The sequence below is a fragment of the Coccinella septempunctata genome, chromosome 4 (assembly GCF_907165205.1).
Source record: "Coccinella septempunctata chromosome 4, icCocSept1.1, whole genome shotgun sequence".
Classification (NCBI taxonomy): Eukaryota; Metazoa; Arthropoda; class Insecta; order Coleoptera; family Coccinellidae; genus Coccinella; species Coccinella septempunctata.
In genome coordinates, this window is record NC_058192.1 from 17,630,173 (window position 1) to 17,643,679 (window position 13,507).

The 13,507-nt window shown below is 39.0% G+C and overlaps 1 protein-coding gene across 9 annotated transcripts in view; it reads left to right on the forward strand.

Moving 5' to 3' along the window:
- The window catches only part of LOC123312615 (chromodomain-helicase-DNA-binding protein 7), a 27,829-nt gene continuing 14,322 nt past the window's right edge, over positions 1-13,507 (forward strand). For 6 of the 9 annotated variants that reach the window (XM_044897151.1, XM_044897157.1, XM_044897154.1 and 3 more), the window contains exons 1-2: positions 4-259; positions 6,253-13,471. In XM_044897151.1, coding sequence (XP_044753086.1) covers positions 6,302-13,471 — 7,170 coding nt within the window. In that variant the 5' untranslated portion in view covers positions 4-259; positions 6,253-6,301. Of the gene's footprint in view, positions 260-1,042; positions 1,153-4,863; positions 5,006-6,252; positions 13,472-13,507 lie in introns of those variants that run through there. The other 3 variants (XM_044897159.1, XM_044897152.1, XM_044897153.1) reach the window with 3 other exon arrangements.

The window sequence follows — 13,507 nt, forward strand, 5'->3', positions numbered from 1 at the left end:
GCGCTTCGCTCACAGAACAGAAGCGTAATGATAAAATGGAGTACATATTTATACGTGCGGATAATATACAAAGTAATTTTAGGTAAATATCTGTATATACGTGAAATAAAAACATAATTATAACTACAGTTCGGTTTATATATGTGTGATTCACAAAATCAAAGTGTTTTATTCAGTGAAATTTTCGGTTAAAGTGTAAATTGTCATCCGATTCAGTAAAAAGAGAACAACCGAAACAGACAGATCTTAGGTATCCATGGTAAGTAATGCAAATCGTAATATCATTCTCGTATCAATTCTTTACAGTAAATATTGTGTGTTGAATCGTTTGAATTGCTTATTTCTGAATGGATTGTTTTTGATTTTCTTTCGATTTAGTAAATATTTTTCAAGCCCTCTGTGAAAACTCTAACATTGTATGTATCCATTGAAGTTATCACCTGATTGGCCGTATTTCCACAACTGTATCCTAAATTGTGATATTCTAACCAATTAAGTAGTCTGATATGTCTTGTTGCGATTGATGTCGTATATTGGAATATTCGAAATTATTCTCTGTTAAATCAGGAGATAGAGATTCGTGAAGGGATAATTGTTTACATACAACTATTTTAAAACAAAAGTGATGCGGGAAGCTGTGACCTTTGATGAACACCGCAAATGTCGCTAATTCAAACCCAAGCTTGGACATCTTTCAAATGGCGGTCGCGGTAAGGTTCATTGTTCTCGACAACTAGATTGATAAGTTGACGGATGATATTTGTATCGTCGAAGCATGCCGTGGAAAAGGTTTCCGAGATTCCGAAATGAATTTTCCTGAATCCGTGAAAGTGGATGATGGCAGATGTCGGTTTAACGTGGAGATCGTGAATTAATTATTTCTAAAGTCTGCCAGGACACCCGCTGCTAATCAATTTAGTAATTAAGTTTAGTCGCTTTCTGTCCGTATCTTCTGTTGTGCGCGGTTGCCAATGCGTAGCCGATGTAGGTAATTGCAAATTCGTTCGACTGTCGTTGTCATGGATTTTCTTACTTTTCTCATTCTTAATTCCGATTCAATGCAAGGGGTATTTGAGTCCCGCACTCCCACGTCGATTGTCCATTATTTCGCCATCGGTTTCTACGTTTTTCGTCGATAGTGTCGTAGAATAGGTAAATTTTATTGATTTGAATGGGTTATGTTGCTGTATGTTTGTAATTATGTAATTTGCGATATGGATGCAATTGATTGGGACTGATGGGTGGAAAGTTATGTCGCTCATGTTTTCATCTGGCTCATAAGCGTATAGCTTTTCCCCTTGAGTTCCAATTCTAAACTTCTTTCGGCATGTAGGATGTGTTTGTTTTGCATGCCCCGTAACGTTGAGTTTCATCTAACGTTCAGACTTTTCTGGCTACCTGGACCGCGATTAAACGCAGCCGATATCATCTACACAGTCGCAATCCCCTAGAAATTGGAAATCTATTACCAGTTCCTAAAAATACAGAAGTTTCTTCGATTTATGTCCGTCGTTCGGTCACCATTTAAACTTTTCTAGTTCGGTGTTCAGTGTCCTGTGTTTCGAAGAGCAAAATCGAACGGATGGTTGACTGAAAGGGGAGAAGTTGTCAGATTCATTCCAGTGTGAGTGAATAATTTCGAATAACATCGATTTGCTGTGATACGATTTCGTAGTGTACGGGGGCCGACCGAAAAGTTGTACAGGTTATCAATTGGAATTGAGAACTGAAATTAGACTTTGCATTTGAAAATCAAAACTTCTGCCTTGAATGAAATCTGAGAGAAATGGAATGAATAAATTATTATTATTATTATAAAAATTATTATTATTGCTGCTAGATTCATTGAAAATATACCGAATTAAAGATGAATCCGTTTATTCATACTCCATAAAGGTTCATAAAACATTCGATATTTCATAAGTAGAGTTTTTTGCATTATTTATATTATTTATATTATATTTCAACACAGGTACTTCGATTCGTTCTTGAAAAAAGTTGCCTCTTTTTTGGTTTTACTCCACAGAACTTGTTCATGTGATCTCAGACTAGTTTAGTAGTTTGTTGTGACAAAATATTTCTGCTACAGGACAGTGGAGGCCTTTTCACTGATTTATTACCCATAAATTTCTACCCGTCATTCAAAAAGGGACTCTGGGATAACTCTGTCATCATGTTCAGAACAATGATTATGTACCTATTTCTATTATGTACTGCGGTTTGAAACGCCTCCCTCAAAAACGAGAATAAAAAACCTAATGAATAATTTAGATTTAAAATACTAAATTCAAGATTTTCAAGTATGTACAACGAATCTCATAACCCTGCACGTGTTTCTCTATTACAATAGCATTTTTATGTGGGCGAAGGTGAAACATTTCTAGTGCCACATGAAAAATATTCTTGTTGTTAACTGGCATTCAATACATATTTGAAATTCTTCTTGGAGAAGATAAAATATATTACCATCCCCTTGGGTAGAGTTTATGAAATATTGAACCACATTATGTGCTCAAAAACTTCTATAACTGAAGGATCTCAAAAACGATAACTAGTGTGGTACAAAAAATGTTATATCAACATAGACCTGAATAAATTTGCCTTCGTCGTGCATTGAGTGCCATAAAAAATCTTTGTATCTGCTTGCCAATAATATGTTTCTATGCTGGTAACATCATTACGAAGTAACTTCAAAAAGGCTTTCATTTTTCGTCTCTTCTACTTTCACCAACTCCTACCACCAAGACCTGCAAGTATACCAAATTTTATTGTCAATAAAACACCCCCCTTGAACAGGTTCTTATTCCGTGTAAACAGAAGATTTCGGAGAATTTTGAAATTGCTGTAGGCTGTAGGTACTTCATTCCTTGAATGCTGGCTTGCAAATGAGCTTTATTTGCAGGTACAAATTTGTGACTTTGTGTAATTGTCGGGTTGAATACCTTTGCGAATTGTGCGTCATTTTTTTCCTGGAAAAAGCTCAAACGCAAAGTTTAAGCAGAGTATTTTTCGAATTATGGGATATATTAGGGCATACGGCTAAAGTGTACAAAATATACTTTGAAGGTGGAGATGAGTATCACCCTTGGCTTCATAAAAGTCTCCGTTAAAACCTTTTGTGTTCATACCTTTGCTCAGATCTCTTCTTCAAGACGTTACCTTGATGTGCTAGTCAGCTAGTGTATAGTGTTCAGTTCGTCGAGTTTGTCGAGTGTCAAAAGTGCACTATGTGGCTGTTATCAGGATTACTGCGTTGAATAATTTTCTACAATTGCCTATGCACACAATTCTCCGACCAATTTAAAAATACAATTAAATATTAATAGAATAGAACGACAGAGAATAATTGAATAGATCCATTTCGTAAGTATATCCGTTGTTTATTGCCACAATTTACTGAGGACAATTATATTATTTCTGGATTTTTCTAATTTCGACCTTGACTCTGGATTTATGAATCCTAAACGTTCCTAGGTGTCAGAAAAAGTGGATTTCGTGGTGATGCGCACTCATGAATAGTGGATAATGCAGAAATACAAATCAACTATCATTTCGGCAAACAATACGATCAATATCGTAATTTCGATAATATTAGAATTTCGAAGAATTTTTCTTCTTAGGTACTTTGGAACGGAAGTGTTATTAATTTATATGTTATGATTCTCTCTGCAACATTTTTTTGACTACTTACATTTATCCTGATTGAAGTCTTCATCATTATGATGGTTCGGTCTCTAATGATGAATAAATTAAAATGTTCAAAACATGGTTTTATATTTCTCAACAAGTGATTTTGAATAGCTATGTGTGTTGTTGAATCTCTTGTTGTACAGTGTGTGAATTGAAGTAGAAGAATTTGGGAATAGTAACGATCTATCAATACACTACTCCCTCATTACCCTTCACTATTTCCAAATTCTTATCCGAAAAACTTTTTCGTTTTCTGTATTAACATCCTATACAAGACACGAATTACGTATAAAACAAGGATGGTGCATCATATCCCTGTGGAATAATCCAACATCGTAATTCATAAAATGGCAAAAATTTCATAGCAACGCCATGTATTTGACCCAAAAATTGGCCTAGATGTCCCGAGGTATTTTATTTACCTAACATTCCACCCAACGTAAAAAAAAGGTATGGCCCTCTAGAAATACCAAAATCTTGCATCCCTGAGTGAAAATCCAACATAGCCAAAGTCATGCCGAAGTTATAGCTGCTGAAACTTGAACAATTTTTAAGCTGTCTCAAGTCTTTTTCCGCAAGTTTATATATATTTTTTTTTATTCCTTAATTAATAGATACATTTTTTCCAAATATCGAAGTGTTCGAGCGTTCTTATATAAGTCGGCTCTGAGCAGCTGTTTACTTTTCAATGGCCACTCTGTACCAAGGTATATACATATACATTCCTTAACGAAGTTCTATGATATATAGAATAGATTTTATTCAAATGTTGGTTTCTATTGGGATTATCTCTGTGAATTACGAAAATTCTCGTTACATAATTTCGAGTCGGAAGCCCACTTTTATTATTCCATATATTCGCTGGCCGATATACATACACAACTCGATAAATTATACTTTCCTTTTATCAATTCTGATAATATTATAATTAGGCGAGGTAAAACTATGAACAAGATACCTTGGCAGTTCTCGTGTCAGTCACATTGTGTGCTGGTAAATCGACTTTGCTTAATTTGATTAAATACCATTATTTTGTTTTGATAAGAGCGGTTGACATTGTTACCAAAAATGGAATTCGTTATCATCACATTCAAGTTTCAATAATGATTGCTACTCGGTTACTCATTGTAACTCTGTTGTTTCAACAGTTTCGTGAAGTGATTCGATCTGGTTTAATATTCAGGTGAAAACCTGAGAATTTCAGGAGAATTTATACCGTGGAAGTGAGAACACATGCCAGTTGATATTCATTCACTGATCTGAACTTGCTGCCCAAATGAATCTCGATCGTAGAGAGTATTTGTTAATAGTTGCGGTAAATATGATTTAACATAAACAATCTGCATTATCGGTTGGAATTTGATGTGACACGCCTTTCTCTATTGGAAATTTTCATAATAAATCGACGATTCAGGACTAACCTTGAACATATTCTATATAACATAGGAGACTTAATTTTTAAAAACATGTTTTCATATTTTTATTGCTCACTGTGTAGGTGAAGAGTGCCTAACCTAAATCTAAAAGGAAGAATAGTACTCATTCATGTTTATTTGGTAGCAAACAATTATGCATTTGATGAAAGAAAAAACGAATGATATATCGAAATATTGCCAACTCAACAACCTTCTTTATCTAATTAACTATAAGACGTGTGAAAAAAAGTTGAAAAAATACAATAGAATAAGCATCTTGAATAGATTAAAATGTTGATTTAATTTCACTATTCTAAAAAAATGAGATAAACTTCATTAGACCAAGGGTGCCTTTTTCCGAAAACACTTCGCAAATTTACAGCTTGCGGAATGTTTTTTAATACCCCATATTTAACCACAGAACCCATAGACATGGAGAAATGGACTGAGCAATACCATCATGAAATTGTCTATTTTATTTATTATATAGATAAATGATCGTTAGTCCAATACCTGTCTTTTCTGTTTATCTGCAGGATTTCTAGAATCAAAATTCTAGAAAAAGAAAACTAGCTGGCCTGATGTTCAGTTTCTCCCTGTAATGTTTCTGACTGTATTCCATGAGCGGAGAATGCATGGAATGCTCGGTCATTTCTCTATGTCTATGATGCGAGCTATGATGTCTTCACGAAATATTATGATTTCCGGAAAACAATCACCGCCTGCATTTTAGTGAACATCTTGTCAGCAAGAATTAATAATAACCTTGAGGTTTTTTTTTCTTAGGGTCGCTTGTCACTGTGCTAAAATCAGTACTGAAAGTTGGAATAGTCATTTATCACATGCGCGCGCAGTTAATATTAAATTTAAGTAATGAAATCTGTACTGAATTTAGTATAGTGGCAAGCGGCTCTTATGAAAAAGGCCAATGATTGACAATACGTTCGTGAAACTTCGTTTTTATTGTACGTAATAAATATATTGGGTTAGTTTACTCACAGAATTGTAATAATAATAATATTGACTCGTTTGTGTTGGTATTTACTCCATATCGAGTTTATAAATTCTGGAGATGTTATGATATGTGAATTTAATTGAAATGATAGTGGTGTAAATGGTGAGCTTATGAAGGTTCTGTTGTTTGCAGCGATGGTGTGGTGAGATGAACAAGAAGGCGATATGTGCCGCTTAAAGCGATGGACTCTTACGACTTGTTCGGCGAAGATGGAAGTGGTATGTTGGACGGTCTGCCCGAACTGGGCTCTGATCATTTCGAACCTGCGGTGACGGGAACGCGCAATGCTACATCGGCCTATTCTCAGCCTGCATACTCGCAAGAGACCCCCCTTCAAAAATTGGCTTCATTCGGCGGAACAGATTTCAACCACATGGATCCCAACGCGCAAGCGATGTACGCTCAAGGTTACGGAACCGATAGACCAATGGGACCTCCGGGCAGCGCCTACGGTCACCAGCGACAGATGGCACGACCGCCGCCCACACCGCAGGCGGCGAACCCAAATCAGTATCCCTATCAGACAGACAACATGTATTCAATGCCGGACCATCAGTTAGGAAGTATGGGAGATGGAAACAACATGCAAGCTGGTTGGGGGCAACATTCTGCGGCAGCGGTCGCTGCCTCTGCGCCAAATTACCCGATGCATAGATATTCCCAGATGGGAGCTTACCGACAACAAACCCTTTCAGCTTACCAGCAAGAAACGCAAAAACAGCAATTCCACCCTATGATGCAACAACCTCATCAGCCCGCTGCGTATCAGATGCAGCAACGACACGCTCCCCATTACCCCCAAAGCAGCGCGGGATACCCTACACCTGCTGCTGCTCAAGGTTATGGAAGTTACATGCACCAACGATTACCTCAACATCATCAATATCCTCACGCACATCACCAAATGGAGATGGGAGTCTCGCAAGCGCAACAGTACGGTCAGATGGGACAGTCTTTGGCTGGACATCCCGTCCCTCATGCCAGTTCGACACCTTCGCACATGAATCAACCGCCTCATCCTGGACACCCGAGCGGTCATCCATCTGGCCATCCTGCGTCAAATCAAGCCTTGGCTACACCTCAACCGACTCCCCAAAATCCGATGTCCCACCCAAGTAGCATGGGATATAACCAAACGCACCAATCTATGCAGCAAACAATGCAACAGAGGTCGATGGAAGTACCCGCTCCTAATCAACAATATCCTCAGAAACACCCGGCAGGTCCCATGGGTAACTCGAGTCCGCAATATAGAGCTCCCTTTCCGCAGTTATCGCCGCAAATGTCTCCTAGACCTCAAATGTCGCCTAGACCTCAAGCACCTCAGATGTCGCCACGCCCAGTGATGTCTCCAGCTAAGCCAAACATGTCCCCACATCCTCAAATGCAACAAACGAATCTTAGTCCTAGACCTGCCACAAGCTTAACGCCAAAAACGACCGCTGCATCGCCAGCTCCTATTCCGCCTTATTCGCAACAAAGTACCTTGCAGGCACTTGAACAAATGGTGATGCCTCCTTCCAGTACCAACAACACTGAGTACCCACCTTATTCTTCCAGGACATCGTTGATACCTCCTCAACCTTCTCAGAACCCATTATCGCCAGTTATGGGAATGAGAAACCAAATGGCCGATCAGTGGCCAAACCAATCACCTAGACAGCCGCCTTCGCATAATATTTCTAGTATAAACGGACTTATGGGAATGATGGATCCTAATCAAATGCAAGGTATGCAACAGCCACAAGCTCAACCACCGCCGCCGCCACAACAACAACAGCAGCAGCAGCAACAACAACAACAGCAGCAGATTCTGCCGCATTCTCAACAGTCAAATATGCCTCCATCATCTCAATCTTTACCCTCGAATCAAAATTCAAATAATCCAGGATTGCCCCCTCAGAGCATGAGCTTCAACTTTGGAAATGAGGATTTACGAAGCGACTTGAATAAACCAACTAACATTTCTATTCCAGAAATGCCTAGAGAAACAACAACTCCCCAAAATTTACCTCTGAGTACACATAAGGACTTTGCTCCCCCCATACACTCAGTACAATCTCCTACAAATAGTTTGCCCGATAAACAGCCTAGCAGTACAACTAACTCAGAGATAAATAGAGGAGAGATAAACATTCCGTACTCTACAGCAGCTAGTATATCACCACATCCTCCTACACCTACCCCTTCTTCGACAACAGATGATAATATAAATAATGCCCCAGATGTTAGTCTTCCCCTAAGCGAATCGTCTAAACCGATAGAAGAATTAGGCGAAAACGCTTCGCCAATTGAACAACCGACACAGAGCAAAACGACAAATAGTTTCACTGACTTCAATTGTGTGTCAAGTATGTCTGGTTATAATAGTGAACCAAGTACACCAAAGACTATAACTAAGATGGATGATTTGGTGCAATCTAACGCACCGTCGACATTTTCACAAGAAAATTCTTTATCACAAGACTCGTCAATGGATTCTACAAATGATGTAGTAGCACCATCGAATACTCACTCATCGTATCCACATTCTCTTAATCAAAATAGCAATTCCTCTTTCCCTACTAGTTTTTCGAATAGTGTTCATACGCCGCAAAATCAGCCTGCTACTTTACCATCTGAAGTAACGTCGCCTCCTTCTAATGTGATGTCAAACCAAATAAGTACAAGTAGATCGTCGCCTTCGTTACTATCGAATACAAGTCAGACCAGCACAAATTTAACTCCAACATCTGTTGTTCATACATTTGGTTCTCATCAGGACTTGCCCAGTACCCCTACAAGCGTGCCTACCCCTGCTCCGATAATGAGCGAAGCGAATGTTCCAGTATCTGTACCTCCAGCGATTTCGAATACGATTACCCAAGTAAGTCCATTGAATAGTACAACACCACCTGTTTCTGTTGGAGGTGCGCCTAATCAAATTCCCCAGATGCCTCTCACAAATCCTATGATTGGTAACTTGCCACAAAATCATACGAGCATTCCATCTAGCCAAAGCAATAGCTTATATGATCAAAATTCTGCTATGCCACCAAGAAGTCTTGCTACAGGTATGCCGCACACTATGCCACCAATGACACATCCTAATTTGCCTATGGGTATGCCACCTCACCCAGGTATAATGCCACTCACTATTTTACCGAGTCAAGAATTCCAAGGCTACCAACCACCGATAAGTCATCAGCAAGAAAGAGCTGCTCTACAGCAGCAGCTCCAAGAACTTTATTGTATGCCTCCTGGCCCTGATCATCAAGAGAAAATAGCCCATTTGCAAGAACGCCTAAACGTTCTTAGTCAACATGAAGCTACAGAACAATGTAACGGAGGTCCACAATGCGTTCTACAATCGCCTCTTTTCACGTCTCCCATGATTGATAGTCCACAAGTAACAAGCACAACAGGAAGAGGTAGATCAAAGAGCGGTGCTAGAGCCAAAAAGCCTCGACAAAGAAAAGGCGAAAAGGCTGCTTCTCCGATCCAGATGCCCCAGCCAATTTCTAACGTCGCCTTGACCCCACAACAACTTCCAGTATCGGAAGATTGTGTTACACCTGGTGCGGGGCTGAGCATTTCTTCTGAGGAACCTACAGATATTATGGATATGGGAGAAGATCCCATGGGTGGAGAAATTGCTGAAAAGAAAAAACGTAAACCAAGAGGTCAAAGTAAGCCAAAACAAACCAAAGATTCTCAGGAAGCAGCCGATCTTAAGACTCCTAAAGAAAGAAAGAAAAGAGAACCTAAAGATCCAAATTCAAAGAAACGCAATAGAAAGAAGAAGGGCGATAATTTGGAAGATAGTGGGGCTAGTGACACTTTGAATAAATCTGGAGAAATGATGGAAGATTCCTTATCCGAAGCTGTCAGAGATAATGTGAACGAAGCATCAGGAAATGCATCCGCAGACGAGACGAAATCTCTTCCTGAAGAAAAGGCTCTACCAGATTCAGCTCTAGCTTCTTATGATTCGACAACAGGTGATTTGTCTGGTGAAACTGATGCTGTGGTTGATTCTCAAACCCCTGATGATGTTTCTGAATCTATACCAGAATCTACAGAGACTGTTGTTAAAGACGAATATGCTTTCGAAGATCAACCTTTGAGTCCCCAAGAATTGGGAGAATTGCCACGTAAGAAGCGCATACGCGCCCCAGCAAAGAAGCCTTCCGCACCCAGAGTAAGAAATAGGAACACTTCTGGGTCATCCAGGAGTAGAAGACGTAGGGGACCTATCGTACCAGAATCTGATGGAGAAAACGATGATATGGCTTCATCACCACCTCCTTCTCCTCAGGATGAGGATTCTAATAAAAGACGTTCCGCTAGAAACACACAGAGGAAAAAATATATCGATGATGTTATGCTCCGTTTCTCTGACGACGATTCGCCAGTATCACAATCAAAGAAAAAATCATCAACTGGTCCTGTACCACCTTCTGTACCTCGACCAGAGTCTTCTCAATCCAATAACGAAGAAAAAACCGAGAATGCCAATAAACCCAATTTTGTTTATGTCAACACAACTGAGGAAGATTCTATGGTTGTTCAACATGTTCTTTCATCGAGAATGGTGATGAGGCCTAAAAAACCAGCTCCTCCATCTGAAGAACAAAACAACGAAGAGCAGAAAAAGGATGAAAATGAAGAAAATGGAAAAGGGTCTGTCGAAAAGGATATTGATGTAGAAGATAGTAAAGACTCAGATAAGGATGATGATGATGATGAGGAAACTAAAAAGGAAAAGAAAACATCTAATGAATCATCTGATAGTAAAGATACAGAGATGGTGGAAGTCGAAGAATATTATGTAAAATATAGAAACTTTTCTTACCTGCACTGCGAATGGAAAACTGAAGAAGAACTTTTCAAGGGCGATAAACGAATAGCCAACAAAATTAAGAGGTTCAAGCAGAAGCAAGCACAACAATTGAATATATTCGAAAATCTTGAAGATGAACCCTTTAATCCTGATTATATAGAGGTGGAGAGAGTATTGGATGTTGCAGTGCATACTGATCCTGTTACACAAGAAACTGTTAAACACTATTTAGTGAAATGGAGATCTTTGCAATACGAGGATTGTACGTGGGAGTTGGAGGAGGATGTCGATCCTATAAAAATCGAACAATATGAGAGGTTCAATAAACTCCCGCCCAAAGATCAGTGGAAGCCTAAGAAAAAGCCAACCCCTGAAGAATGGGTGAAGTTGGATAAATCCCCCATATACAAAGCAGGAAACAGCTTGAGAGAATATCAATTAGAAGGTTTGAACTGGTTGCTTTTCTCATGGTATAATGGCAGAAATTGTATTTTGGCTGATGAGATGGGTCTAGGAAAAACGATACAAAGTTTGACTTTCCTGAATTCGGCCTGGGAATATGGTATGAGAGGGCCCTTCCTAGTCATCGCCCCATTATCTACTATTCCCAATTGGCAGAGGGAAATTGAAGCATGGACAGAAATGAATGTGATCGTCTACCATGGTTCTGCAGCTAGCAAGAATATGTTGCAAGAATATGAATTGCATTATAAGAATGAACAGGGAAAACCGATAAAGGAATTAACTAAATTCAATATACTCATTACAACATTCGAAATCATAGTTACTGATGTTGCAGACCTGAAAGGTTTCAACTGGAGAATATGCGTTATAGATGAGGCTCATAGACTCAAAAATAGAAATTGTAAATTATTAGATGGTTTGAGACAACTGAATTTGGAACATAGGGTTTTACTATCAGGAACGCCATTGCAAAACAACGTGAATGAACTGTTTTCACTCCTTAACTTTTTAGAACCTGAACAGTTCAACAGTTCCGAGGCTTTCCTACAGGAATTTGGTGCTTTGAAATCCGAACAGGAAGTCCAAAAGCTGCAATGTTTACTCAAACCGATGATGTTGAGAAGATTGAAGGAAGATGTAGAAAAATCTTTAGCCCCGAAAGAAGAAACTGTGGTAGAAGTAGAGTTGACTAACATCCAGAAGAAATATTATAGAGGTATATTGGAACGAAATTTCTCTTTCCTTTCCAAAGGAACAACCAATAGTAACATACCTAATTTAATGAATACAATGATGGAACTGCGAAAATGTTGTATACACCCCTACTTGTTAAATGGAGCTGAGGAACAGATTCAGTACGAGTTCAAACAGACACAGGGGGATGATTCTGATGCATATTATAAGTCATTGATCCACTCCAGTGGTAAAATGGTTCTTATAGATAAATTGCTACCTAAATTGAGAGCTAATGGACACAGAGTATTGATATTCAGTCAGATGGTTAGGTGTCTTGACATTTTAGAAGATTATTTGATGTATAGAAAGTATCCCTTTGAGAGAATTGACGGTAGAATCAGAGGAAACTTACGACAAGCGGCAATAGATAGGTTTTCAAGACCTGACAGCGACAGGTTTGTGTTCTTGCTGTGTACGAAAGCTGGTGGATTAGGAATAAATTTAACAGCTGCCGATACTGTTATTATATACGATAGTGATTGGAATCCGCAAAATGATCTTCAGGCACAGGCTAGATGCCATAGAATCGGGCAGCAAAAAATGGTCAAAATATACAGATTATTATGCAGGAATACATATGAAAGAGAAATGTTTGACAAGGCTTCCCTGAAGTTGGGTCTTGACAAAGCTATATTACAAAGTATGAATACTTCCCAAGGTGGCAAAGATTCTAGCAACCGACAGTTGAGTAAGAAAGAAATTGAAGATTTGCTAAAAAAGGGTGCTTACGGCGCATTGTTAGACGAAGGCAACGATGGTGACAAGTTTTGCGAAGAAGACATAGATGTTATCCTTGCAAGAAGAACGCAAGTCATCACTATGGAATCTGAGAAAGGCTCCACATTCTCTAAGGCAAGTTTCGCTTCGAGTGCGAACCGTTCAGACATTAACATTGACGATCCAGATTTCTGGAACAAATGGGCGAAGAAGGCGGAAATTGATACGACAGAGAAAGACGAAAGTGAGGACTTAGTGATCTCGGAACCAAGAAGGAGAACTCAGATCAAAAGGTACGGACATGATGAGAGTGCTATAGACATGTCCGACTTAGAGACTTCTTCTGATACTGATCCAGAAAACGAAGGTGTTCCGGGAATGGGACGTACTAGAAGGAGTAAGCTTAAGAAAAAGAAGCTTAGGGATGATTATTATCCTCGAGAAGGGGAAAAAGGCGAAATCGTTTATGGCAGTTGGGCAAGAAGGGAATGCTTTATGGTTGAGAGAGGTCTACTCACTTTTGGCTGGGGAAGATGGCATGAAATTCTTCAAAATTCACAGTTGAGAAAAGGATGGAAAGATGTGGACATTGAAGACTGTGCCAGAATTATAGTAAGTATTATTTTTAAAATCGCATATACATTGAAT